This window comes from Castor canadensis, chromosome 9 (assembly GCF_047511655.1).
Source record: "Castor canadensis chromosome 9, mCasCan1.hap1v2, whole genome shotgun sequence".
Taxonomy (NCBI): domain Eukaryota; kingdom Metazoa; phylum Chordata; class Mammalia; order Rodentia; family Castoridae; genus Castor; species Castor canadensis.
In genome coordinates this window covers 92,827,221-92,853,269 of record NC_133394.1, presented here as the reverse complement: position 1 = coordinate 92,853,269, position 26,049 = coordinate 92,827,221, and the positions used below count along the sequence as shown (strand labels likewise).

The window sequence follows — 26,049 nt, the reverse complement described above, 5'->3', positions numbered from 1 at the left end:
TCCTTCATAAACTTTTTTTTTTTTTAAACGGTGGCGAACCAAAATGGCCTGATCCAGCTTATGGTAAATTTCAGTGGGTAGGAGATGAAATTAATCTGCTTCCTAGCAGATCAAAACTTGATTAAACCTATGCCTGGATCCTTTTCCCTTACCCCGCCCCCCCGACCTCAGGCGCAGGAGGAGGCCGGGCACAGCGGGCTGGGCCTACAGGGCCCGCCCGGGTGGCTCCGGGGCAAATTGGGCAGGTTCGGGCAGCGCCCGGCCGCGCCGTCTCCTAGCGACCCGAGAGCGCCGGGAACAGCCACCGAGGCCGGCAGTGGCGGTGCAGCCCGAGGCATCGCGGCGGACCTCGGGCTGCTGTTCCAGCCGGCGACGCCGGCCCGGGTGCGGGCGGCATGAACGGTGCGCGCCGGTAAGCGTGGCGCGCGGCGGGCGCATCTCGCAGGGGCCGCGCGGGGGCGCCGGGATCCCGGGCTCGCGGGACTGGGGCGGGGCCGCCTGCGGTGGCGATGGCCCGCGGTGGCGACGGCCTGCGGTGGCGATGGCCCGCGGCGGCGAGCGCCCCGGCGGGAGGGCCCACGTGCCTTGCTTCTTCAATGACCCCCGCACCTGCAGCATTACAGTAAAGTAAAATAACAACCCTCCACGTTCCCTCCCGCAAAGGGCGCTTCCTTCCTTCGGTATCCCCACGACCCCGTGGGACATAGATTAGGATCCCCAGCCAGAGAGAAACCGATACCAAGTCAGCTGTGATGCTGCCCTAGTCTAGGCCCCTGCGCTCTCTTGCCTCCAAACCCACCCTTCTCCCTTCGGCCGATTGTCCCACCAGAAGCCTGGGCCACCTGCATGCGTGGGTCCAGTGTAAGGCATCTGCGTCCAGCTGGTGGCCCTGGTGATGCGGTGCCCTTGGTGGTGGTGGTGGTGGTGTGGTGGAGTGTCTGAGGTCCTGGGGAGGCTTGCTGCCACTCTGAAGGGTTGGTGTCACAGCCACGGTAACAAGGCATTTTTCCTCTGCTGATTCCTTGAGTACTGGAATCCAGTCCACTTGAGATAGCTCAGTGTGGTGGTGAGGAGGTCACAGTCTTGCATCGAAGCCAGTTCTCCTCTTGCTGGCTTGGTAACCTTGGACAATTTGGTGGCTCCTTCAGGGCTTACTTTTCTTAACTGTGAAATGGGGACAGTAAAGTGAATCAGTTTTATAGGACTGTTGTGAGGATTAACAGAGGTGACACATGTAAACCTGTCACTGGCACATCGTATGCACTGTATACATGCTAGCAATTACAAACTCTTTGGACATCATATCCCATCAACCTTAAAAACCTTTTTGTTTTGAAATAATTGTAGACTCACAAGAAGTTACAAACATAGTCCAGAGGTCCCCCACATCCTTCCCCTAGTTGCTTCCAAAGAACCGACTTACACAATTACAGTCCATTACCAACCAGGAAACTCACATTGGCACAAGATGGTAATTAGACCAGGCTTTCTCTGGATTTCATCAGATCCTACTTGCACTTGTTTGTATTCCTGTAGTTCTGTAAATTTTTTCATGTATATATTTCAAGATACAAAACTGTTTTCATGACCACAAAAGAACAACTTTGCACTACCCATTTAGCCTCACTCCTTTCCCCATCCCCAACCCTTGCCAACCAGAAATCTTCATTTCTATAATTTTGTCCTTTTAACCATGTTAGACACAGTAGCATAGGCCTGTGGTTGCAGCACTTAGGAGGCAGAGGCAGGAGGATAAGAGTTCTAGGCCAACCTGAACTTGTAAGAATGTGTCTCAAAAAGAAAAAAAAGGTTAGCTAAATAAATAATATGGCATATGATCTTTTGATATTTCCTCTTTTTCACTCATCAAGATAAAACTCTGAGATCCATCCAAGTTATGTGTACCCATGGTTCCCAGATACTGTGTCTCTAGCAATAGTAAACACTTCGAAAAATGTTCTCAGTTTTTTTTGTATGGGTCAAACAAGATCATTCTTGAATGTAACTAAATGCCGAGAGGTAAGCTGTTTAGCTTTGACACCTGCTATGCAGGGTGGAGGAAGCCCTCCCTCCAGACTTGCTCACCTCTTGGTTTCCTCACTGAAAGGGGGGTCGGTGGACTAGATTTCTTTCAGGCTTTCAGCTAGCTCTAACACTCTATGAGTCTTGAGCGAGCTGCCACACGTTCCCCAAATCATCTGTTATTAAGTTGAGTTGTGCTTAAACAAAATCATCTGTTACCAGATTTGATTTTAGAAAATGCTTGGATGTTTGAGTTAGTTGTAACTGTGTGGAAAATAAACTCTGTGAGGATATTTAATGATTTGGAGGGCTACTTGCTAATAGGTCATGCTGAGTGGTCATCAATCCCAAGATTAGATGTATCCCTTCTGCCATTAGCTATTTGAGAGTGATTTATTCAAGGCAGAGCAACTTTTTTGTAGTTATCTTTTTATGTCCTTTGACCTAGATTTTCACAGTGATGTGGATGAGTCTTTGAAATATAGTATTTGTAAACAAGTAAGAAATAAAAAAAACTACCACTTAAATTAAGAATATATAAGGTGAGGCATGGTATTACATAACTATGATCCCAGCTACTTGGGAGGCAGAGACAGGAAGATCATCATTGGAGGCCAGCCTGGGCAAAAGCACAAGACTCTGTCTGACAAACAAACTAAAAAAATAAAAGGGTTGGTGGAGTGGTTCCAAGTGGTAGAATGACTCTCTAGCAAGCTTAAGGCTCTGAGTTCAAAACCCAGTACTGCAAAAAAAAAAAAAAAAGGAGAGAGAAGAAATGCACATAACAGGATAATGCAGATATTTTAAGGATGCAGTGCAAATCTATGAGAGTGGTTTTCCTATGCAAGGGAGGGCACCAAGAGTGGGACATAGGTACAAAATAGAGTAAAGAAAGCAGGAGCGGGGCAGACATGGAACAATGATACTGTACTGTGAACTAGGTGTATGATTAACTCAGCCTTGTCCTCAAGAACTCCTTCCCCACTGCTTCCCCCTCAAAAGGTGGAGAGCAGCCTCCTTCAGCCTCCTCTCCCACCCCAGTCCTGTGGTCCATGAGAGCCACCATGTTGCCTTCTAGGTACAGAGAGCATCTGTCTTCCACGTGGTTCACAAAGCACAACAGGTTGAAGTTCCCTGGTGCCCTGCAGGGCCAGCGCTGGGTGTTTGTGAGAGAGGGACTGGGTGACTTCAGGAACGGATGGCCACCTTGCCATGGTCTGATCACTCAGGGCCCCAACGAGGCCTTTCTGCCCTGGATTCATCATAGAGCCCCCCAACCTGCCCCCAAGAAGAGGCAGAGTAAGTTGCGCAAAGAAGCAGCCCTGTCCTCCAAGCTGTCGCTGGTCCAGCAGGCTCAGAAGGCTTTGATAGAGGACATGGAAGGTCACCTGGTCGCGCACCCCTTGGCTCTCTATCCTCACCTGGAAGAAGCACTGCCTGTGGAGGTGATGGTCCCCCATCCCCTCAACCTGGGCTTGAGGGAGGTGCTTCCCAGGGGCTCTGAAGATAATTCTGCATGCCCGGGTAGTCCCTTTGGGGGGAGGCATGTTTATAAAGAGGAGAGAAGAATGTGTCCCCAGGGTGAGGACTCTCATGGGGTCAGGACCAATAAGTGGCAGCCACATACAGCTGCTCCCTTTGCTTCCTGTGAAGCCATTCAATTTCAAAGGCACAGACACCAGGAACTTCCGAATTTCTTCTCAAGTTCCACCAATTTGCTTTGCCTTCAGACTTTCTGGGAGCAGGGAACAATGGGAGGAATTGTTGAGTCTTCTTTCTGTCCCTTTGGCCTGGGGTTAGGTGTCCTTAAGTACTCACTAGGAAGAACCTAAAGGGTTGTGGGAAAAACCCACCCAATTGTTAAGACCAAGGGTGGGCAGCAGCTCTGTCATGTCACCAGTGTCCCAGGTTTCTTCTGACATTTATGTCCACAACCCTTAACATATGTCTCTTGTCCTTGCATCTCAAAATGGCATCAGGTGTCTTTCAAACAAGGAGGAGGAAGAGGCAGAGGTTATGGGTACATGCCAGGGCTCTGTCTTTTAGTTAGCAAATTGTAGCTTTCCCGGGAAACAGCTCATTTAGTTGACCTCTCCAAGCTGCTAGGGAGTCTAGAAGTTGTTCTTAGCTTAACACTGCAGCTTTGAACAAAGCCCGAGTGTGTCAGAGTTAAGGAACCCAGTTGGAATGGATAGGGCAGGGAGCTTGCGGTGAAGCTTCCACCCCACCCGTGCGGTCTTTTGTGGTTCAGAAAGGTAAACAAATCCCAACACTCCTCTGCTCAGAGCCCCTTCTCACTCTCAGTAAAGCCAAAGTCTTTGCCTGGTCTATGAGGCCATGTGTGTCGTCTGTGCTGTTTCTCCAGATTCATGGCCTGCTCTTCCAAGATCACTTTGTTGCTGCCACTCTGGCCTCCTGGCTGTTCTGGGACCTTTACAAGCAGGTCCCTGTCTTGTTTCTGAACACTTGCCCTCAGATCCTGCTTGGCTCCCTCTTTCCCTTCCTTCAGCTCTTTGCTCAAATGTTCCCTTTTTGCAGAGGCCTGTGTGCAATAGCACTTCTCTTTCTCCCTTGTCATCTGTCCTTCTCCATGTCTTACTTAGCACTTGTCACCCCTGTGCTCCTCTCTAAAACAAAAACTCTAATAAGGCAGGGATTTCATCCATGTTTTTCACTGTGTACCACTAATACCTGGCATATGGTAGACTCTCAATAAATATTTTTGAATGGATAAGTGATCAGTGGCAGAGAGTCTGTGGGAAGGACAGCTGGACTGTTCTACACCTCGGGTTTACCTCCAGTGCTTCTGGGTTCATGACTGAGATTTCTTTGTACACATGGATGACACATGGACATGGAGTGACACTGAGGCTCTTATGTCCATGACTGACTTCCTACACTATGTGTGTTAGTGTCTTTTGAAGGCAGGGCCTTTTTAGGGTGTTATCCTGGTCACCAGTAACCTCAGCCTTAAATTCTACCCACTGAGAAATCCCAGCAGAAAAAGAATACCTCTTTTTGCATGACTCCAGCACAATCCCATAGCCTGCTTTCCATGGGTCCAACTTGATTCAGAGTTTTCTTCCAGCTGAGGCTGCTTTCTGTTTGTAGCTCTTACTAAAGGTGCTGGAGGCTCTTGATCCTGAGAGGAAGCTGGAGGATGCTTGGGCTTATTGTCAGGACACTGGGAAAAGAATGAAGGAATCCACAAAAAGATGTTCTACCCAAGTGTGCCTGGAACTGTGAGTATAGCTTTTAACCCCTAACTTTCATGGCTGTCACCTGATGAGACATTTTAGAAATTACCTTCTCAAAGCATCTCATCTTCAGAATAATGTTAAAGAAGCAAAGGTAAGTTCCTGAGGAAGAAGGAAAGGTACCATGGGTTCTGCTCAGAGTAGTGCTCATTTGTTAAATGGATATGATTTATCTAGTCATTGTGCCAGCTGGGTGTTCACAGAGCTTTTTTGACATGAGGAGAACTGCAAAAAGCCTGATTAATTGTCTCTGACAATAATCAGCTATAGCTGAAACTCATTTATTCAATGTGATTGAGGCAGTAGTTGGTTGGATAAGCACCAAAAAAAGTTGATAATACAGGGAATTATAAAAAAGTGATGCATAAGTACTTGAAATATTTTATTTTATCCTAAAGCATAAGTGTACATTCACTTGCTAGTCTTTTAATCTAAAGTCTTTTGGGGGGTTGGTTATTGCTTGGAGTTTCCACTCATCTTTCTTACATAAGCCATACCAGTAATGTCACCTTCTCTGGAATGTTTAAAGCCTTATGCTTAGCAGAAGTATCTCTCTTTTGTATCACATTCTAGTTTCCCCAATTCACATAATATTATAAACAGTGTAAATGCCTGATAAGTATACTAGACATTAATAGGTTTGGAAAACATGACTTTCGAAATTAAATGAGCTTACTGGTGGGTGAGTACCCAGGTTGCTTACAGACAAGGGTGGAATCCTGTCAGGTGTTGATAGGGCTCTGGAGAGCTCTGTCAGCCACAACAGTTACTGACACGGGGGAGGATTAAGAGAGAATCCACTACATACTTGTCAGAATAGTACCTAAGATGACAGGAACTCTATTGTGGTAACATTTCTGGCTCTTCAGTGAAATCCCTGGTAAATTTTGGGAGAGCAACTGGATATGCTCATCTCAACTCTGCCCTTCTTCCACTGGGGAGGGAGAGGGCCTGGGGAAGCACTAGTTCTTTTTGTTCCTCCACCCCCGAGGGAAAGTCACCCCGCAGGGATGGAATGGGAGAATCCGCCAATTCCTGGGTTCCAATTAACAAGTCCTCTTGAACCCAAAGCCAGTTCCTCTAACATGGCGGCTGTAGCTAGAAATAACAGTGATATTTTGGCTTGGTGTTTGCTCTTTGCATTATTTTTCAAGTTGCCCAGAATCTGCATGTGGAAGGGACACGAGTGTTATATACAGAGATCTGTGATGTAATAAAGCTGTATGGATATACAGGATCTGCCTTTCACCTTGGGCATATTCCCTGGTCAACCTTCCAAAAGTCTCTGAGGCAAAAATTGACAAATGAATGGGTTATCTGAAAAGGGAGAAGGCACAACATTGATATATTAATTAATTATTATATCACAAAATAAATGTCCAATTACATACTGGTGAGTTTTTCTGTCAACATATGTGTTAGTTTCTTTGGCTGCTGCAAAACAACTGGCTTAAAACAACATAAATTTATTATGTCACAGCTCTGGAGACCAGAAGTCTGAAATAAGAATCACCATGCTGAAATCAAAGAGTTGGCAGCCATCTTCCCTCCAGCAGCTCCAGGAGAGATCCATTCCTTGCCTCCTCCAGCTTCTGGTGGCTATAGCATTCCTTGGCTGGTGGCTATACCACTCCAGTCTTCAGGACTAGTAGCTTCACATCTCTGCATTCCCATGTCACCTTTGCTGTTGTGTCATCTTCCTCTGCCTCTCTCCATCAAGGACACTTGTCCTGGCATTTAAGGCCCACCCAGACAATCAAGAATAATGCTGCATCTGAAATGCCTTAAGTGAATCACATCTGCAGTGACTCTTTCTAAGCTAAACACTTACAAGTTCCAAGAATTAGTACCTGGTCTCTTTGGAGGCCATTATCAGCATCCCAGGCATGAGTAAATGCCTCTGATCTTGGAAACAACTCCCCTTGACCAGAAAATCTCTGCTTTTGAAAAACCTTTGAAAGAGGCCCCCACACTTACTCCATCTTCTCCCAATTTCACAGAACCAGGCTTTATCTCCAGCACACCACTGACCTTGCCCTTGGCTAAGGTCGTTGTTGACTTCCACGCTACTAAATTAGTTTGCACAGATCCCCATCCTTTCTTCATTAGGCTTCTGGCACATTCATTTTTGTTGGTTTTCCTCCTATCTAATAGTCCTGTCTGGTCTTCTTTTACTGGCCGCTTTTCACTTCCCTTGAACTTTGAAGGGCTTCGGTCTCTGCCATCTTCTTTTCTGTGTATTCATATCCATGTGACCTTGTCCAGTCATATATGGATATATGGATTTTTCAGTGTTTGCCTTTGGATGTATAATTGACTGCTCAGGCTGGACAAGTCTAAAATGGAGCTCTTTTTTTTTTAAGGTACTGGGGTTTGAACGAGGACCTTGTATTTGCTAGGCTGCAGGCACTCTACTACCTAAACCATGCCTCCAGACCTTTTTGTTTTAGATTATTTTTCAGATAGGATCTCTCATGTTTGGCCTGGACCAGCCTGGGACCTCAGTCCTCCTACCTATGCCTCCCTTATAGCTGGAATTACAGGCATGAACCACCATTCCAAGCTTGTTGCTTGTCTTCCCAGTAGCTGGGATTACAAGTATGAGCCACCAGATCGACCTGTTGTTTGTTTGGTTTTGAGTCAGGCATGAACCATGCCTGGCTATTTACCTTTTTTTAAAAAATCTGTCCCTCCTACTCAATCATAAACTTTATAAGAACAGAGATTTAGCTTTATTTACAGATGATTGCTGATGCCTAATGCCTGCCTGGCACATACTTGGTGCTTAAGAAAAATTTCTTAAATGAATGAAAGGATAAATTAATACATAGTGTTATGAAGAAAAGTCAGGTTCAGAGCACATACCTATAATCCTAGCACTCTGGAGGTGAGGTAGGAGGTTGTGAGTTTAAGGCCATCGCTACATAATAGGACCCTATCTCAAAAAAAAGAGAAGAAAAGGAAGGGAATGCAGAGGCAGGCTCAGGGGAGAGCCCAAGGGAAGGGACTCTCGGAAGGGAAAGGACATGCATGTTGAACAGAGGGTGAGGAGATGAGGGAGGCAGTGCAGTCAGGTGGAACAGCATATGCTCGGCGCCTGTATTGGGAGGTAGCATGATGAGTTCGTGGGACCAAGAGAAGGCTGGAGCTCAGAAAGCAAAGGAGGATGGGAGTCTCAGGAAAACCTGGACAATCAGGCAGGGGGCAGGCCATGAACAGCCTTAGAGGCTGTGAAGTCTTCATTGGAGGAAACTTGTACATGCATGTTCACAGCAGTGTTATCCCTAATAGCCAAAAGTGGAAGCAAAAATACCCATCAACTGGTGAATGTATAAACAGGATGTAGGATATCCACACAATGGAATATTATTCAGCCGTGAAAGGAATAAATCACTGGGACATGCTGCAACATGGATGATTCTTGAAATATTTGCTAAATGAAAGAAGCCAGATGCAGAAGACCAGATACGGTATGAGTCCAGTGAGCTGAAATGTCCAGATTAGGCAAATCTGTAGGGAATGAAAGATTAGTGGTTGCCAGGAGCAGGGAAGGGAGGAGGTGGGGTGTGACTGTTATTGGTTATGGCATTACTTGTGGGGTAATAAAAATGTTCTGAGATTAGATAGTGGCCTTGGTCATATAACTTTGCAAGTATATAAAAGGTACAGAATTATTATACACTCTTTTTTTTCTTTTGGGCGGTACTGGGGTTTGAACTCAGGGCCTGGCACTTTCTAGGCAAGCTCTCTACCACTTGAACCATACTCCCAGTCCTTTTTGCTTTAGTTATTTTTCAGGTAAGTTCTTGCTAACTTTTATGCCCAGGCTGGTCTCAGACCACGATCCTTCTGTCTCTGCCTCCGAGAGATAGCTGAGATTATAGGCATGAGCCACTGTGCAGTGCCCAGAACTCTATACTTTTGAAATGGTAAATTTTATTCATTTAATGGTGTATGAGTTGTATTTTAAAAAGAAGCTATTTGATGAGGCTCAATAAGTTGAGGATGAAGGATGACTGCATTTGACATGCTCAGATTTGTATTTTGAAATGACCACAATGTAGAGAATGGGTTGAGGAGTGGGAGGCACAAGAAAACATGCAAAGACCTAGTGAGGAACCTTTTGCAATGGTTCAGAGAAAAACATTAACATCTTCCTGGCATCGATGGGCTGGATTTTAGAGATGAGAGAGAAGTCAAGGATGTCTCCTATTTGTCCAGATTGTCCGAGGCCATGGTAGACTTCATGGGCAATGATTTGAGCTTCTACCTGGTAATGTACTAATAAATGTACCCATGATTTTAAAAATGAGCTTACAATGCTTAGCTAAGTACTTCTAAGTTTTAATTTTTATAACTAATCATGAGCTTTAGGATATTGCCAGTGGGAATGTGGGCATGTAAGAGTGTTGGAAGTACTTGCCTTAAGTCTCCTTTCCCCACGGTACTGTTTGAAATCCACCTGGATTCATTATGCCTCACAGTGTGATTCTTTGGTGATCTCATTGTCTTTAGTCCCAAGAAGACTCCTGTGTCACATTCAGGCCAGTGGATTTACAAAGAAAAGCCAAGTAAAATGGATTTGCTCCAGGAGGATGGTCTTTTTCTTCATGAAAATGTACGCAAAGGAGTTAGGGACTTCTGCAACTGGGCTGCGACTTTTGTAAGTCAGTGGTAACGCGTATTAAAAGCCAAATTCACGGTTGCTTTTATTAAAAGACAGTATTTGAATAAAATCTGTCAAATCATCAGAGTCATGATGAAATTAGTCTCTCCTATCATTTATTTATTTATTTTGATGGATACATTTCAAATTTTATTTTTTTTTATTATTATTATTCATATGTGCATACAAGGCTTGGGTCATTTCTCCCCCCTGCCCCCACCCCCTCCCTTACCACCCACTCCACCCCCTCCCCCTTCCCCCCACCCCCTCAATATCCAGCAGAAACTATTTTGCCCTTATTTCTAATTTTGTTGTAGAGAGAGTATAAGCCATAATAGGAAGGAACAAGGGTTTTTGCTGGTTGATATAAGGATAGCTATACAGGGAGTTGACTCACATTAATTTCCTGTGCGTGTGTGTTACCTTCTAGGTTAATTCTTTTTGATCTCACCTTTTCTCTAGTTTCTGTTCCCCTTTTCCTATTGGCCTCAGTTGCTTTTAAGGTATCTGCTTTAGTTTCTCTGCGTTAAGGGCAACAAATGCTAGCTAGTTTTTAGGTGTCTTACCTATCCTCATATCTCCCTTGTGTGCTCTTGCTTTTATCTTGTGATCAAAGTCCAATCCCCTTGTTGTGTTTGCCCTTGATCTAATGTCTGCATATGAGGGAGAACATAGGATTTTTGGTCTTTTGGGCCAGGCTAACTTCACTCACAATGATGTTCTCCAATTCCATCCATTTACCAGCGAATGATAACATTTCATTCTTCTTCATGGCTGCATAAAATTCCATTGTGTATAGATACCACATTTTCTTAATCCATTCGTCAGTGGTGGGGCACCTTGGCTATTTCCATAACTTGGCTATTGTGAATAGTGCTGCAATAAACGTGGGTGTGCAGGTGCCTCTGGAGTAACCTGTGTCACAGTCTTTTGGGTATATCCCCAAGAGATCTCCTATCATTTATAAAGGAAATGTTTCTGTATATGAAATTTCCGGAAAGCTTGCAAGCTTGGAGCTCATTTGAATGCTTATGAGTATGTCTCACATCGTTGCTGTTGCTTCATATTTTAATTTTCCATTTCAGTGTCTGGAACTTCTTTTTTCTCTGTCCTTCACTCCTACTCCAACTCATGCTTCTCACTTATACTTAGCTATAAGTACTGAGGCAGCTCCTACCGCAATCTTCCCCTTCCCCAAATATTTTTCAGACAGGAAGAGAATTTTTAACTCAATTATCAAGGTCTTTCCTTGCTCTTCTTCCAAGAAATCATTTAAGCACTTATTCCTGTTCCTGAGTCTCTGTAGATGTCTAGATTTCCAGTGCTTTTCCTGGATTTTAGAACTTCCAGTATTTTTACACCCTCTCCCCAATTTTTTGAGTTCATTAGTCAGTTTTAGTCAAATGTTTGGCAAAAGACTGCTCTCCAGACCCCAATATAATTCATTAGCTTCCTTCCTTCCTTCCTTCCTTCCTTCCTTCCTTCCTTCCTTCCTTCCTTTCTTCCTTCCTTCCTTCCTCCCTCCCTCCCTTCCTTCCTCCCTCCCTCCCTCCCTTCCTTCCTTCCTTCCTCCTTCACTCCCTCCCTCCCTTCCTTTCTGTTTCTCAATTTTTATTTTCCAAACTGAGATTCTGTTGAGTCTAATTTATCTTTTGGCATGAAGCCATTTCGTAGGTTGGCAGTCAGCCTACAGATTGGTTGTTCTTAATGTTCCCATCTCTACCCCCAGCAGCTTTGTACAAAGTGTGGCTGACTACTATGGCCTCCTTCAGCAGGAGGAGCCTTATAAGATTCCCTTATAAGTGGCTGTGGAGAAAATAAACATTGCCATGTCTAGATGTGTCTGGAAAATACCATTAGCGATGTCACGGCTGTACAAAGTGCTGGCCATTCTGACTGGGATGAGGCAGAGTCTCAAGCTAGTTTTGATTTGCACTTCTCCAGTGGCTAAAGATGTCAGACATTTCATGTATTCATTGGCCGTTTGTTCTTCTTTGTAAGAGCTGTATAAAACAGTCTCAGAAAGATAAGTATTGGCGTTTTCTCTCAAGTGAAATCTAGTGGAAGGGGAAGCGGGTGGGGGAGGCAGAATAAGAAAGAATAACAGAGGGGGTGAATGTGATCAAAGTACATTGCATAGATGTATGGAAATGTCTTAATCAAACTCCTTACCTTGTACAATTAATGTGTGCTAATAAGAAAAGAGGAAAAAAAGTGCTGGAGAAGTTTACTTTTGATCATCAGACATAATTTCCCTCAGGATTCACTCCATCTTGCAGGTCCTATACTATCTCTTAATTTACTCACAAAACCCTCTAGTCCCCCAAATTTATTTTCAGTGAATGATACTGAGTATTTTCTCTTTTTTTTTCCCCATGTGGTACTGGGGCTTGAACTCAGGGCCTATACCCCAAGCCACTCCACCAGCACTCCCCCTGCTTTTTTTTGTGATGGGTATTTTTGAGATAGGGTCTTGTGAACTATTTACCTGGGCTGGCTTTGAACCTTGATCCTCCTGATCTCTGCCTCCTGAGTAGCTAGGATTACAGGTGTGAGCCACTGGTGCCCAGCAGAGTGAGGATTTTTTTACTCTTCCTTCAACAACCTCTTTCCCACAGTGGTCAAATTCTCCCTTAGAGGAAAGAAGGCAGCAAGGAGAACTTCGCCAATTGCACTCAATTCATGCAATGTGATATTCTTCCAGGGAAGTTTGGACATTGATGAAGAGTTCATTCTGGAACAGTTTAACACTGACTGTCAGAACAAACCAAACTCTGATGTGCTCCACGTGCTGAGGTTAAACCAGGTTCCTTTGGAGCTAAAGAAGAATGTACAGCTAAGCAAACTGCAGGAGGCAGAATTCTTCCAGAAACCAGACCATGAGAGAAAATTCCAGAAACCACAGGTGATTGCTGAAGGGGAGCAGAATGAAAAATCTAAGAAAATTAAGGTGTATAAAGTCACCTTTATTATATCATATTATATTCCTGAATTCTGGTATTTCAGGGGCACTGGCTTTTTAAAAGTAGACTTTGAAATGTTTGCATATTTAATAAATATTTGATAAAGGAATGAAGAACTAATACACTTAACAAAGTCAGTTACTACAAAGAAGACATGTCATTGAGAATTAACATCTGAATAATCATGTTCAGAGATAATTTTTATGTATTATATATATTAAAATTCTAACAGCTGGTAAAAACCTACATGAATGTTTATTACTTATGAATATGAGTAAAATCAATCGGTACAATTTATGATTGTGAGCATTGTTAATCTTATGCCCAAATAATTCTTGAATTTCTACCAGTCTCATTGACCACAAACCAGCATTCCTTTTTTTTTTTTTTTTTTTAAACAAACCATCATTCTTGACCATGTACTTGCCTAATCATTAACACATTGCTGTTTCCTCAACACCAAGTTGCTGTGAAGGTGAAGAACAAGGTAACAGAAAGGAGAGAGAGCAGGCAGTGTTCCAAAGGGAAGTACTCTGGAGGAGGGAGGGAGGACTAGAACACTTTTTCACTTTCCTGTACAATGTCCGATTCTGCAACTGGACAACAGACTTAAATGCTTAAGTTGGGTGGCTGGGTGGGGATATTTTCCCTGAAGTCAAAACCAATATATTATCTTTAGTTACCCTCTGAGTTACCTGGAATTTTTCTTCTTAAGTTTTGCTACATATTTTTTTGCAAGGAAAAACAGATTCAAATGGACACAATCTTCAAGACTCTTTTCAAATATTTCTTCTCCATATTCCCATTGTTTCATTATTTTATGTATAATCAGGCTAACATTTAAGATGCCTACCAGACCCTGAATTTAGCACAAGAGCATCACAAACTAAGCAGCCCTAGAGTGATGGTTTCTGTCATCATCATTAAAAAGTTATCTGTCACTGTAGGATACGTTATCACTTGGAAAATATATTTTAACCATATTTCAAGTTGCATTAATCTCAGTTTGTATGTTCTATTACATCTATTACCATAACCTAAAAATTAGATCTTGAGGCAAAATGTCTTACTAGTTTATCTTGCTATAATAAATGATATTTTGAACAATTATTCTCTTTTGCACATAATATTTGATATTATATTTCCAATATTTTATACATAGTAAATTTATCCTTTGCAATTGAACACAGTTGGCCAACCTATTTTGACATCCATCATTCTTTCTATCCTTCATTCCATTGCATGGGATTTATGAACGCTATACACTATATCACTGATATTAGCACTGCAATTTTTTCATTTTTCTTCTCTTTCTAATGAGTAAAGTACAAAAAAAACACTGGGCAGACAGATTACAGTCACCATGCCTGAGGTCTGAGCCAATACTTGTCTTGAATCTGGGATGAATAAAATTGTTCAGTTTCCTGGACTTAAAAATAAATGTGCAAATGCTGCTTTATAAACCAATGGTTTATAATAACTGATAGATATTGTCAAAGTTGAACTTTTGACTGGCAGGTGGAAGGTAGCAATGCGAAAGTTTGAAAAGTATTTCCACATGAAATTGCTTTTCTTCTTCCTGAACATTTTTCCCAATGTGGATCTGCTGATGGTGAATTCTTTCAGCTTTTATATCTCTGAAGATATCTGTATTCTGCCTTCATTTTAAGAAGATATTTTCATGGGTATAGAATTTTAGTACTATAAAGAGTACCGCTGTAATCTTGGTTGTATTGTTTTTGATAAGAAGTCTTCTGTAATTCTTGTCTTTGTTTATCTGGATGTGCTTTTTTTCTTTGACTGCTTCTAAGATTTTTTGTTACTGGCTTTGAGGAGTTGGATTATTATACATCTATGTGTGCTTTTTTTTTTCACATTTCTTACTCTTGGTATTCATTGAACCTCTTCAATCTGTGAGCTCATATTTTTTCTCATCAAATTTGGGAAAAATTGGACCATTATTTCTTCAAATTTGTTTTTGGTCTTTCAACCTCCTCTCAGTATTTGTTGGGAAGGACCAAAGTAATATTCAGTCTGCGGCTAATAACTTCATACAACTGAGCACGACCCTGAAAAGTATTCTTCCCTGTACCCTGTGAATCTTTAGCTTTTCCAAAATTCTGGCCCTGTGTGAGGGCCGGTCACTTTCCCTCTAATCATTTTGGTTGCTTCTTTCCCAGATCTTGGCTAACTTCCTCTAACACAAGCAGAGAGGGGCCTCTTTGTGTGCAGCTCTCTCTTCTCTGTTACTCTGTGTGGCAAACTTTAGCTTCCTTGGTCTCCCTGGACTCCCAGTTCTGTCGCCAGAGTTCAGAGAATCCCCTGGGCTCTTTCCAGACTCCTCTCTGTATGTGACCTAGAAACTCTTTCAAGGCAGCGAGCTGGTTGCAATTATGGTATCTATCTTGTTTGTTGCTTGTCTCTTAGGATCATCATCATGTGTTACCTGAGGGCCAGTGTTTTGCAAGCCATTGGTTTTTCTTTTTCTGTTTTTTCAGATGTTGTAGGTAGGAGGGTAAATCCAGTCCCTATTCTGGGGACTTTATTTTTCTACTCCACATAGAATTCTCAGGACCTCCCTACTCTGTCCATGGATGTTCTTTAAAACTCTGAGCTTTCCTGCTCCCTTAGCTTTGGTCACAGCATTTCCTCTGTCTGAAGTTCCTATCTTCCCCATGTGGATGCTCAAGCTTCTTTTAGACACAGGACATATGCTGATTTTTTTCCCCTGGAGTTTTTTATCCTTGGTTAACATTAATTTAACCTTATTTCTAATCTCTCATATCCCTCTGCCTCTATTTTAGCATATTTCTGTTTGCCCTACATATCAATTCATTCATTCATCAAACATTTCTGAGCATCTACATGTCCAAAAGTGCTGGGAAGAAATGACACAAAGCTGGAGGATTGCTTCCTCCATTTAAGGAACTTACAGACTAGTCGGGTCAATGGCCAATGATTAACTATGACAAAATGATGTCGTGTGTGTACAGGACATAGGGAGAAATTATCAACTCTACCAAGTACAAGGTGAAGGCCATTTCTTCAGAGGAGAAATTCTGTCATACTGACTAGAAAGTTCACCAGTTAGCCAGCAACACAACGTACTCCAGAAGTCAAGTTCTTCAGTATAGCAGGAATGTGTATCCCATTCTTCTCCCTTTCTCCCAACTCCTCCCTTCTTCCCTTCTTTCCTTCCTTTATTCCAGTGGTTCTCAGCTGAGGGAGATTTGGCCCTCTTCTCTCTCCTCCCAGGTATATTTGGCAATGTTTGCAAATGGGATTTTTGGTTGTCACAAGTCATGGTAAAGCCAGGAATGTTGTTAAACACCCCATCGTGCATAGGTTAGCCCCTCAATAAAGAATGATCTAATCCCAAATGTCAATAATGACAAAGTTAAGAAACCCAACTTTAATTCAACAAATATTTATTGAGCACCTGTTATGTCCTAAGTGTACTGGATGCTGGGAGATATAGCAGGGAGCAATCTCTGAAGGTTTCATTTTATAGGGTGAACAATCCAAAACCAGATAGCGTATCAGTGATAAATGGTGCTAAGAAAAATGAGTCAAGGAAAGAAGGTCAGGAGTGTTGTGAAAAGGTTGCAGTTTTTAATTGCATGGTCGGGAATGATCCCACTGAGATGACGTGCTATAGGTAAAGGAGCCAGCCCTGTGAGTCTCTTGGGAAAGTAATTTTCAGCAAAGAGAATAGCAGGTACAAAGGCACTGAGGCAGAAATGTGATGGGTATATTTTAGAGATGGCGAGGAGGTTGGTATGCTTGGCATAGTATTCAAGTTCAGCTCTGGAAGGTTTTCCCTCTTATCTGTGGTATTCTCTGAGACATATCTGGCTCAACTCAAGAATGTCCCACACGATCTACTCCATAGTTTGAATGTGAGAGGAGACAGAGACAGGACCTTGAGGTTTCAGGAGTTACACCCCTTTGTGAGGAGACAGTGTGAGTGTTGTAGCTAGTATGTGACTGTGAGTCAATGAGCTTCTTGTTACATCCTTGGTGCCTTACTGAGGAAGAGTGAAGTCTACTCTCTTCTCATTCAGGAGACAGAAAAGTTGGTGTTAGGTGGGTATCTGCCGGAAATTTAGGAAGTCTAATAACTTAATATTTTGGCTGACTGAGTACTCTTCAAGATCATTAACCTTGGGCGAAATATGTGATTTTAAACCTGACTTCTAGCTGCTTTACATATATTCTCTGCTTTCTAATCTCCACAGTAACCCTGTGTTTGGATACTACTGTTAAATCCATTTCCCTGATAAAGAATTTAAGTAACTTGCTCATAGACTCTACTACCAAGTGGGGAAGACTGGATTTGAACCTAGATCTGTCCAAAGCCGACAGCCATGTTCTTAACCGTTACCTTATTTTCTCAATTATGGATATTTTATGTTTCTTTTGTAAAGTCATAGCACATTGAAACTTCATAACATACTTTGACAAAGTCCAACCATAAATTAAAGTATTAATAATGCCTTCATAACTTAAACCTTACATTTATTAAAATGATCAACCAAAAAATAAAACCCTACAACAGCTAATGACACTGAATTTTGTTGCTTTCTATAGAATTCTCATAAACCAAAGTGGGTAAAGATGAGGTATGGAGCATGGTATCTGAACACCAACTTGTGGAAAAGGCAAAGAGCAGATGAACCTTTGGTTGACCCCAAGGTCGCATGGAAAGCCCACACTAAGGATTTTGAAAAGGAGCTACAAGCACAGGTGCGTACGGATGCCACCATCAGGAGGATCACCGGGTCTCTGGTATGACAGAAGCTCCCGGAAGTCTCAGGGCTTGCACATTTGAATTTAGCAGTGAGAAAGGCGCGTGATGGTGTGGGGGATGGGTAATAAGAATGACTTGAAATCTCCTGGCTTCACGGTAAATACGGTGTTGCTAATGATGGGAGCACCATTCATGGTATTCCTGCCATTTTGGAACAGTGGATTCCATGGAGAATTGTTGAGGGCCAGTTGACCAGGGAGGATGACCCCAGTGCTCAGAGTAGCTATGATGCTGTGGGGACTTTGGGGATAACTGAGTGCGAAGCTTGTTTCCCATCAGCAAGGGATATGTGCCAAAAATCAAAATCCCAGTCGAGAAATTTCTTTTACACAATTCAGCAGGGTCACAGTATCTGTCCAAGAGGAGGGGACAAAGGTCAAACACTGACATTGCAAAGCAAAAGCCACACAACCAAGACGTGCTCTCCTTTTACAAATAACCTGTGCCTGCCAGCTCCTGAGTACAGGAATCTAATGGGAGGAAGTCAGTCCTCGTAGCCCTCGTACAGGACTCTGATGGGAACATTTGTGAGCCTCTTCCCTTTTTCAGCAGACCCCAAACTTCTCCCAGATAGCAGATACGAAAACACTTTGAAAAAGTAACATACTGTACAAATTTGACTTGGCATTCATCAGTTATCAGTCATCAACTTTCTCCTTCGGATCGGAAAGCTGAAACAGGAACCATGGTCATTTTTATCTTTTGCAGATATGAGGTGTGACACAGTAAGCTATGTAAGCTTCAAAATAATGCAAACTTTCTTTAGCAGAATTTCTCAGTGTACTTTTTGGAACTGCCTAAGTTTATGGGAATTTAGTATGTGACATAAAATAACACTAACAGTTGTACTTTTAAAATTAATAAAATGTTCTAGCTGAATTAAATATTTAAAAACAAAAATAGCTACTAACTTTTGCCTTAAGGTATCTAGACATTCTCTTTTTTAAAAATAATATTCTTAGTGGTGTGGTGGCACATGCCTATAATTTCAGCACATGGAGTGGGGGCGCTGAGGGAGGATTGTGAGTTGAAGGCCAGCTTAGATGATATAGCAAGACCCAGTCTCAAAAAACCAAAAAGTAAAAATAAAAATCTTAAAGACTTAAAATTTTTTTTCCAAAACATTTAGCTGGTAGTGTAGCTCAAATGGTAGAGCACCTGCCTAGCAAATGTGAGGCTCTGAGTTCAAACCCCAGCACCACCAAAAAAAAAAAAATCAGAACATTTTATTTTGATAGCAAAACTAGCAAAGATGTTTGCCACAATGTTTACAGTCCACTAATGAAGAAGTAGTGTCATTTAGATTTGGGGACTGTGGCTGATTATTGTAAAAATATGTTTCTTAGCAGGATACACGGGGAGGATTCAAAACAATAGAATTGTTTACATTTTTTTTGTTTTTGAGACAGGGTCTCACACATAGCCCCGTTTGGCCTCAAACTCTTGATCCTGCCTCCTCAGTCTCCCAAGTGCTGGAGTTACAGGCATGTGCTCCCATGCCCAGCCTGCATTTACCTAGAGGATAATTTACCCTATGCACTTTAGGTGGGGCCACTAGGCTCTAGCACCCCAATGCATAAGTCACGGGTGCTAAATGGTGTGGTGGTAGGGCACAGTCACTGTGATGACATGACTATCTTGCTGGAAACCAAGTATTCACTCTTCTTGCTTCACTTTGGGAAGTGAAATGGTCTTAAAGTATTGAATTGTAATCATGTAAACGTGTACATCTTAAGTTCAAGTACTCGTTACGCTCAAATAAACATAAAGGAAAACCAAAAGGGTGCTTGAATACTGAGAGGATGTTGACACTGGACCAAACCTTTTTTGATTGTCATGCTCGTTGGAGTTAAGATCTATAACTCCTGGACATATCGCTAATCTCAACTAGGTTAAGTTCCGGAGGTGCTAGGTCAACAGAAGGAGGGGAAGGAGACAAAGGTAGATGACATTGAAAGCCTTCAATGTCAATTGAAGGAATGCATCCATTCATGAGCATTTTTTACACACATATCCAAAATGAGAAGGAAGTGGTTGAAAATGAGGCACTTTATAAAGAACTGTGGTCCAGTTTCCCTAAACATTCCTCGAACTCCTCTTTTAGGAGGAGTTACTTACACACCTTAAGGATTTCATTGCAAGCAGAGGATACAGGATGCCCAAGGTGAGTCAAGGGTCATTTGGAAAAGCCCTGCTGAGGCCTCCAGCTCTGATCAGTAGCTGACAACATCAGAATACTTCTCTCCTGGGTGTCCACTGACTCAGCCGTGGGAGAAAAGATCATGCTTTCCTTAGACAGAGGCCCAGAGAGCTAGTAAAATTCTTTGCAAATTTGGCTTACCATTGAGCATGGGCCAGCTCGCCCTTCTTATTCTGCTCTTTAGTTTCTGTACTGTCACAGGCACCTTTGCTCTACAGCGATTGGACTCACTTTTCTTGAGTTTGGCCTCTGTGGGATCAAAGTGAGAGAGCACCTGCTTTGCAAACCCTGACTGCCTCTAAAACTCTCTGAACTCCCCAGGAAATCTTTAAGTCTCCTTACTCTCAGTTCTAAAGACAAAGGGCTCTGGCTTGGGTCAGGACAGAGTTGGGATTTGCAGTTTTATCATAGTAGTATAAAACAAACTGGGGCAAAAGTTCACTCCTGGAACCTGCCAGCACCGGCTTTCCCCTTTCTTCTGTTCTGGCTTCTGGCTTCTCCTTGCTTAATTTGTACAGCTGGCCCCAACCTCCTCCCATGGAGCCCATCCCCACCTCCACCTGGAAAGATCACAGTGGGATGTCAGCCCTTGAGCAGGACTGGCTTCCAGGAGTCTGCACCCAGACCAGCCCCTACTAGACAGGCTAAAATAAGCCATGCATTTGTCCACGATTCTCTATGCACAGCCCAAAGTTCCACAGGGGACAATGCAGCCAAGATGGTCAGCTGGCCCTGGACATGGAGCCTGGATTTCTGTTTCTAAGAGTGATAGACTACCAATGGCATGTATTTACTGGCAAAGAAATGTACCTATTAACCAGGCCCAGAGCCAGACTGGTTTCAAAGTTAAATGAGGCAGGTTTAGGGCATGAGGTGAAGATGTGGGATCAGAAAACTCCATCACGGATCTATGAGGGAGTGAGGGAGCATCAATAATCAGCCTGCCAAGATGCATTTTACTACAAACAGTTGCTGTTTATAATATACAAACTTATAATATCTTCCTAGTCTGCATATATGATTCTGGGCATCCTTCTTATCTATGTATATGTAGAAAGTTTTACAATGTTTATTTAATACTTTTAAATTATTACATACTTAGGTACATGATTGTAATAGAATGTATAAATATATAATCATTTAATATATACTTACCCTTATTTTTCTTAGTGTTACTGTTTCATATTTCTACCTTAACATTTGTAGTGGCAAAACAGGTTTTGTTTTTTCCATTTTGGTTGGTCCCCTGTTGTTTTTATCCATTCTGTTGATGCAGACACAGATTAATTTGGGGCAAGAGGAACATTCCCGAGACTGGCTACACTCCTCAGCAGCATTAACTCAGAGATGATGCCCTTGGGCACAGCTAAGCCTTCTGAGAACACCAGTCGCTTGGAAGCCAGCAATACTTTGTCTCCTAATTCTTACATTTCATAGCCTTTATTTTACTGATAAGATTTAAACTAAGAGAGGGAATCTATTATAGCGAACCAGATGCATAGGCATATACACACACACAAAGTGTGTATTTTCTTTTTAACCACAATGTATGCGCATACTGTATATATACATGTTCACAGACGTTATCTGCACACACCAGTACCTGCTGCTGGATTATCTGCTTTATATACTGCCCATAGCCTCATTCTTTCCGCCACGTGGCTGGACCCCAGGCCTTTCACAGCAGAGATGAGCAGCCTAAGGCTATGCTGAGTTGTTCTGGTCTGGGTGTGGGCACAGGAGAAGCATGAATCCAGAGTATTCCAGAGGCTGTGCAACCATTTTTATAGATCAATGTGTGTCACTATCAAATTATCACCTTGCAGTTTTGTCTAGAGTACAGGCGTATGTCCTAGAGGGTGAGATTTTGAATTTGGGTATGAGCAGTGGTGGAAAGGATTGTACAGTTTTTGTTTACCAATCTAATGAAGATTCTCTCATTTTTTCAGTTCCTTGAGAAGATGTATATTGGGAAGAAAGGTAAATCTGAATATAATAAGACTCCTAAAAAACTCAGTCAAGCGTAGAAGAATCTTGGGAAGATGATTAGGTATCTTTTATTGACTTGACTGTTGTTGTCTCATTTTAAACATAAAGTAGAATTTATGATGAGTGTCTCGCTGAAGATGTGTGACTTCAACCTGGCAGCATTCACAAATGTAAGACCTAATATCTATAAATGTTTTGCAATGACTTGCTGCTTTAGTTAATCAATATTTTGTAGATTTTATCAACTATGAGCTCATCATTTACCTGTAGCCTTCTTGCATTTTTTGTATCATTGTGAGTATTACATAGGGATAGTAACTGTTTATAAAAAAAGTAAAACCATAAATAAAGGCATTCCCCCAGGGTAGTATTTTCCCTGATTTTGAGTATCTCTTTTCCTCTTTCTTTACAATATTATTTTATTTCATTTTGAATTAAGCTAACTCAAGCATTTCCCCCCCCCCCCGTTTTTAGCTCATTGTCTTGATAATAAATGTGGACCTATAAGGCTATAAACGCAGAAGGTTCAATGAAATTGCAAGGTGATATATCTTTTAATTACTTTTTAAAAATTATTTTTATTAAAAATATTAATGCTCATGTTTGAAAAACCAGAATATATAGACAAAAAGAAGACAGAAAATGCTAATCACTCCTACTGGATTCAGTGATAACCAATGTACTCATGGAATGAATCCTTCTAGACTTTTTTTAGGAAACACAGTCTGGATAACTTAATAAAATGAGAAATTTATTAAAAAGTTATTGGGTCTCACAGGGTATCTTTATAGACAGAGGACTAGAGTTTGGGTCTGCCCAACCTGGAACACTACCAAAACTCATGTTCCTAGAGAAAAGGTTAGATCAAGAAGAATTAACCTAGAAGGTAACACCCATGCACAGGAAATCAATGTGAGTCAACTCCCTGTATAGCTATCCTTATCTCAACCAGCAAAACCCCTTGTTCCTTCCTATTATTGCTTATACTCTCTCTACAACAAAATTAGAAATAAGGGCAAAATAGTTTCTGTCGGGTATCGAGGGGGTGGGGGGAGAGGGAGGGGGTGAGGTGGGGGTAAGGGAGTGGGGAGAAATGACCCAAACATTGTATGCAATATGAATTTAAAAAAAACAAAAAACAAAAAACTCATGTCCCCAAACTGAGCTGATGCAAACATCTCTGTGATGTTCCGGGCAGGTACCTGGCCATCAGCACGGAGGTTGTGGTCAGCGCTGGATGCTGGGTACCACCACCAGTAACGCCACCACCCGCCTGTCCCCAGCATGGATTCTGCTCATTCTATCTCACATTGTCAGTTAAAAACACAAGACCCTATCTGAAAAACAAATTAAAGCAAAATTATGTGGCTCAAGTGATAGACTGTTTGCCTAGCAAGCATAAGGCCCGGAGTTCAAATCTTAGTACTGCCAAAAAAAAGAAGGCCATAGAGGCTGGGGGTGTAGCTGGATGGTCGAGCACATGTTTAGCATGGGGCAAGGCTCTGAGTTTCATCCCCAAGTCTAAAACAAAAAAGCATAACACACAGCTACATAGCCAGATAGCTATGGCACACAATTGTAATCCCAGCACTTGGGAGGATCTCAAGTTTGAGGCCAGCCTGGGCTACATAACTAGACTTTGTCTAAAAAAACAAGACAAACACACTAAAAAGCATAACCCAAACAAAGTATCTTCCTTGGATTAGTGCAACCATCTTCCTACAGAAGAGCAAACATCTCAAAAGGGTCGGTTCAAAATCTTATCCATTACTGCACCTGCTTTCAAAGGCAAAATCTCTGGGTGATGTCCTTTCTGCCTCTCTGTCTTTCATGGGCCCATCTCAGTAATTGTATGCTCTGAGTGCTGGCTCAGAGGGCAAGCTTCTGCACCAGCTTTGGAAAGCCTCCACAGGCTTACTGTGGCACTCAACACTGGCAGCTTCTCAGATTACCAAAGAAATGGCGCTGATAGGGCATTTCTAAATCTGACCTCCTTAGCACTTCTCAGCCTTCTGGCTGAGACCAAGTGTAAATCTGGCATCTGGAGTCCGGAGAGCGCAAGCAGCACACCATTGTATAGTGTTTTCAAACTCTAGGTGCGATAGATACAAATAACCCGAGAGCAGAGATAATAACACAAAGTTGTTTATAGGCAGTGATTAGGAGTTTTGGGTTTATTACCTTTGTTTGAAATACTCTTTATTTGGCTGCAAGTATATTAAGCTTAACTAATGGTAGCTCACTAAATTCCTGAAACTTTGTCAACTGACTTTTTTTTTTCTTTTCTTTTCTGTAGTAGGGATTGAACCCGGGGCCTCACACATGCTAGGCATGCATACCTGAGACATGCCCACAGTCCTTTTGATTTGTCATTTTGTTTTCGAGAAAGGGTCTCATTACCTTTTTTACTTGGTCTGGCCTCAAACTCACAATCTTCCTGCCTCTGCCTCCTGAGTAGCTGGGGTTACAGGTGTGCGTCACTGCGCCCTGCTCAATTGACCACTATAAGTTGGTACAACCTACCTCTAATGCATTATTGGTCATGAGATTCAAGCCCATGAGGATATTAGGGGTGAAGAATGACGGGGACAGGTTTTCCCGATCTGTTCTAAGGTTATTTCCACAAAGATCACAGTCTTCATGGGAGATGAGAAAGCCTCATTACACAGAGGTGAGGATTGTTTCTCAGGTGAGTAGCAGATAGCATGATGGGATTAGATGGGTGAACTTAACTAGGGGAAGGACTGGGAAAAGGTAGGCAGAGCCATTAGTCTGTGCGGCATGCTGGATCTTTGTGGGAGAAAGAAGCATTAGAAGAAGAATCTTGGGCACCAACACAATTTTCAAATAAAGCTTCTACGGTGTATAGTCCTCAAGTTGAAGTTGTCCAGAGGAAAAGCCACACGTCTTGCCAGATGGGCCTATCCCTGAACTTCTGCCACGCTCAGTCATTGGCTGGGAGTGGTCCCCAGACAGCATGGCCCGGTGTGAAGCCGAGGATCCAGGGAGCAGCAGCTGGGTCCCTGAGCCAATCGTGTTCCCAAGCAGCAGGCTGGAATGGTAGTTTCATGGCATTGGGAGTTTGGGGTGCTTGAAGCCATCTGCATCTTCCCACATGTCCCCGTTTCAGAATTCAAGGACTTACCTTTTCTCAGCCAATGCTATATCTTCACAAGAGATCTGGGAAAGTTCTGCAAAATGATATTTTACTTTTGCTTTTGGTTCTGGGAACTGAACCCAGGGTCACATGCATACTAAGCACAAACACATTCCCAGCCCTGGCACTCCTACTTTTTGGTGGTACTGAGTATTGAACTCAGGGCCTCTTGATTGGTACTATTTGAGTCAGACCCCCAGTCCTTTTGCTTTTTTAGTTTGTTTTTGAGATAGAGTCTCACACTTTTGCCTGGGCTCACCTTAGACAATGATCTTTGATCTTTCTACCTCTGTCTCCCAAGCAGCTGGATTAAGGCGTGAACCACCACACCAGGCTTCTTGGAACCCCTACCCATAGCTGGTCAGTTAGAAGCACAGGTAAAGCAACCTTGAGCTGGCGTTTGGCATCTAAGATGGAGGGGGATAGGGCAGGCTTGGAGTCTAAGCCCTCAACTGGAGGAAATGGATGCTGTCTTCAGGGAGACTGTATCAGGAATAAATTGATTAAGGACACACAACTGGTGTTTGCTGAAAAATTGATTGCTGGATTGGAGTGTGTTAGGAAAACTCCCACACATTTGATGACACAAGTCTTCTGTCATGTTGTGTTGTGAGAGCAGAGGGAAAAACAGCCAGTTTGTTTTCCCAGCATGCATGGAAAGTAGAAAATACACTTAATGAATTGGGTGTGCCAACTAAAGAGATTTTCATACAAAATATCGAGGCACTGCTGAGTGTACAGAAAAAATGCAAGAAGACACAGATCAGCTAAAAAAATTAAGTGAAAAGCCACCAAGATTTTATGGATTTGAAAATTGTTAGCATCATAGGTGGCAAATGATAGTTTAGAGAAGAGGTCAAATCCAGGACACTTCCAGAAACATGATCTAAACACGAATGCAAGGATGTGGTTGTTAAAATCCTTCCTTAAGACCAGAGAAAGCTCAAGAGTGGCAACTCAGATTCAGTTGACAAAAGGCCCACAA

At 42.5% G+C, this 26,049-nt stretch overlaps 1 protein-coding gene across 3 annotated transcripts; it reads left to right on the top strand.

Moving 5' to 3' along the window:
- The first annotated feature begins 41 nt into the window (after positions 1 to 41).
- On the top strand, positions 42 to 23,343 carry Fam47e (family with sequence similarity 47 member E). Of its 3 annotated transcripts, XM_074041974.1 has the most exons (9): positions 42 to 412; positions 3,101 to 3,467; positions 5,134 to 5,264; positions 9,795 to 9,942; positions 12,650 to 12,850; positions 17,499 to 17,654; positions 19,823 to 19,882; positions 21,868 to 21,968; positions 23,106 to 23,343. In XM_074041974.1, the coding sequence occupies exons 1-8, from the start codon at positions 396 to 398 to the stop codon at positions 21,943 to 21,945; spliced, it is 1,158 nt and encodes a 385-aa protein (XP_073898075.1). In that variant the 5' UTR covers positions 42 to 395; the 3' UTR covers positions 21,946 to 21,968; positions 23,106 to 23,343. The 3 variants fall into 3 exon arrangements, with proteins under 3 accessions (XP_073898075.1, XP_073898074.1, XP_073898076.1); XM_074041973.1 differs by lacking the exon at positions 23,106 to 23,343 and having other exon boundaries at positions 21,868 to 22,571; XM_074041975.1 differs by lacking the exons at positions 19,823 to 19,882; positions 23,106 to 23,343 and having other exon boundaries at positions 21,868 to 22,573.
- Positions 23,344 to 26,049: the final 2,706 nt, after the last annotated feature.

Bases quoted from the DNA above. Each gene is read 5' to 3' on its own strand.
- Fam47e (XM_074041974.1), top strand. The intron at 9,943-12,649 runs GTAAGTCAGTGG...ATATTCTTCCAG, and splicing joins GCAACTGGGCTGCGACTTTT to GGAAGTTTGGACATTGATGA. The intron at 12,851-17,498 runs GTGATTGCTGAA...TGCTTTCTATAG, and splicing joins GAAAATTCCAGAAACCACAG to AATTCTCATAAACCAAAGTG.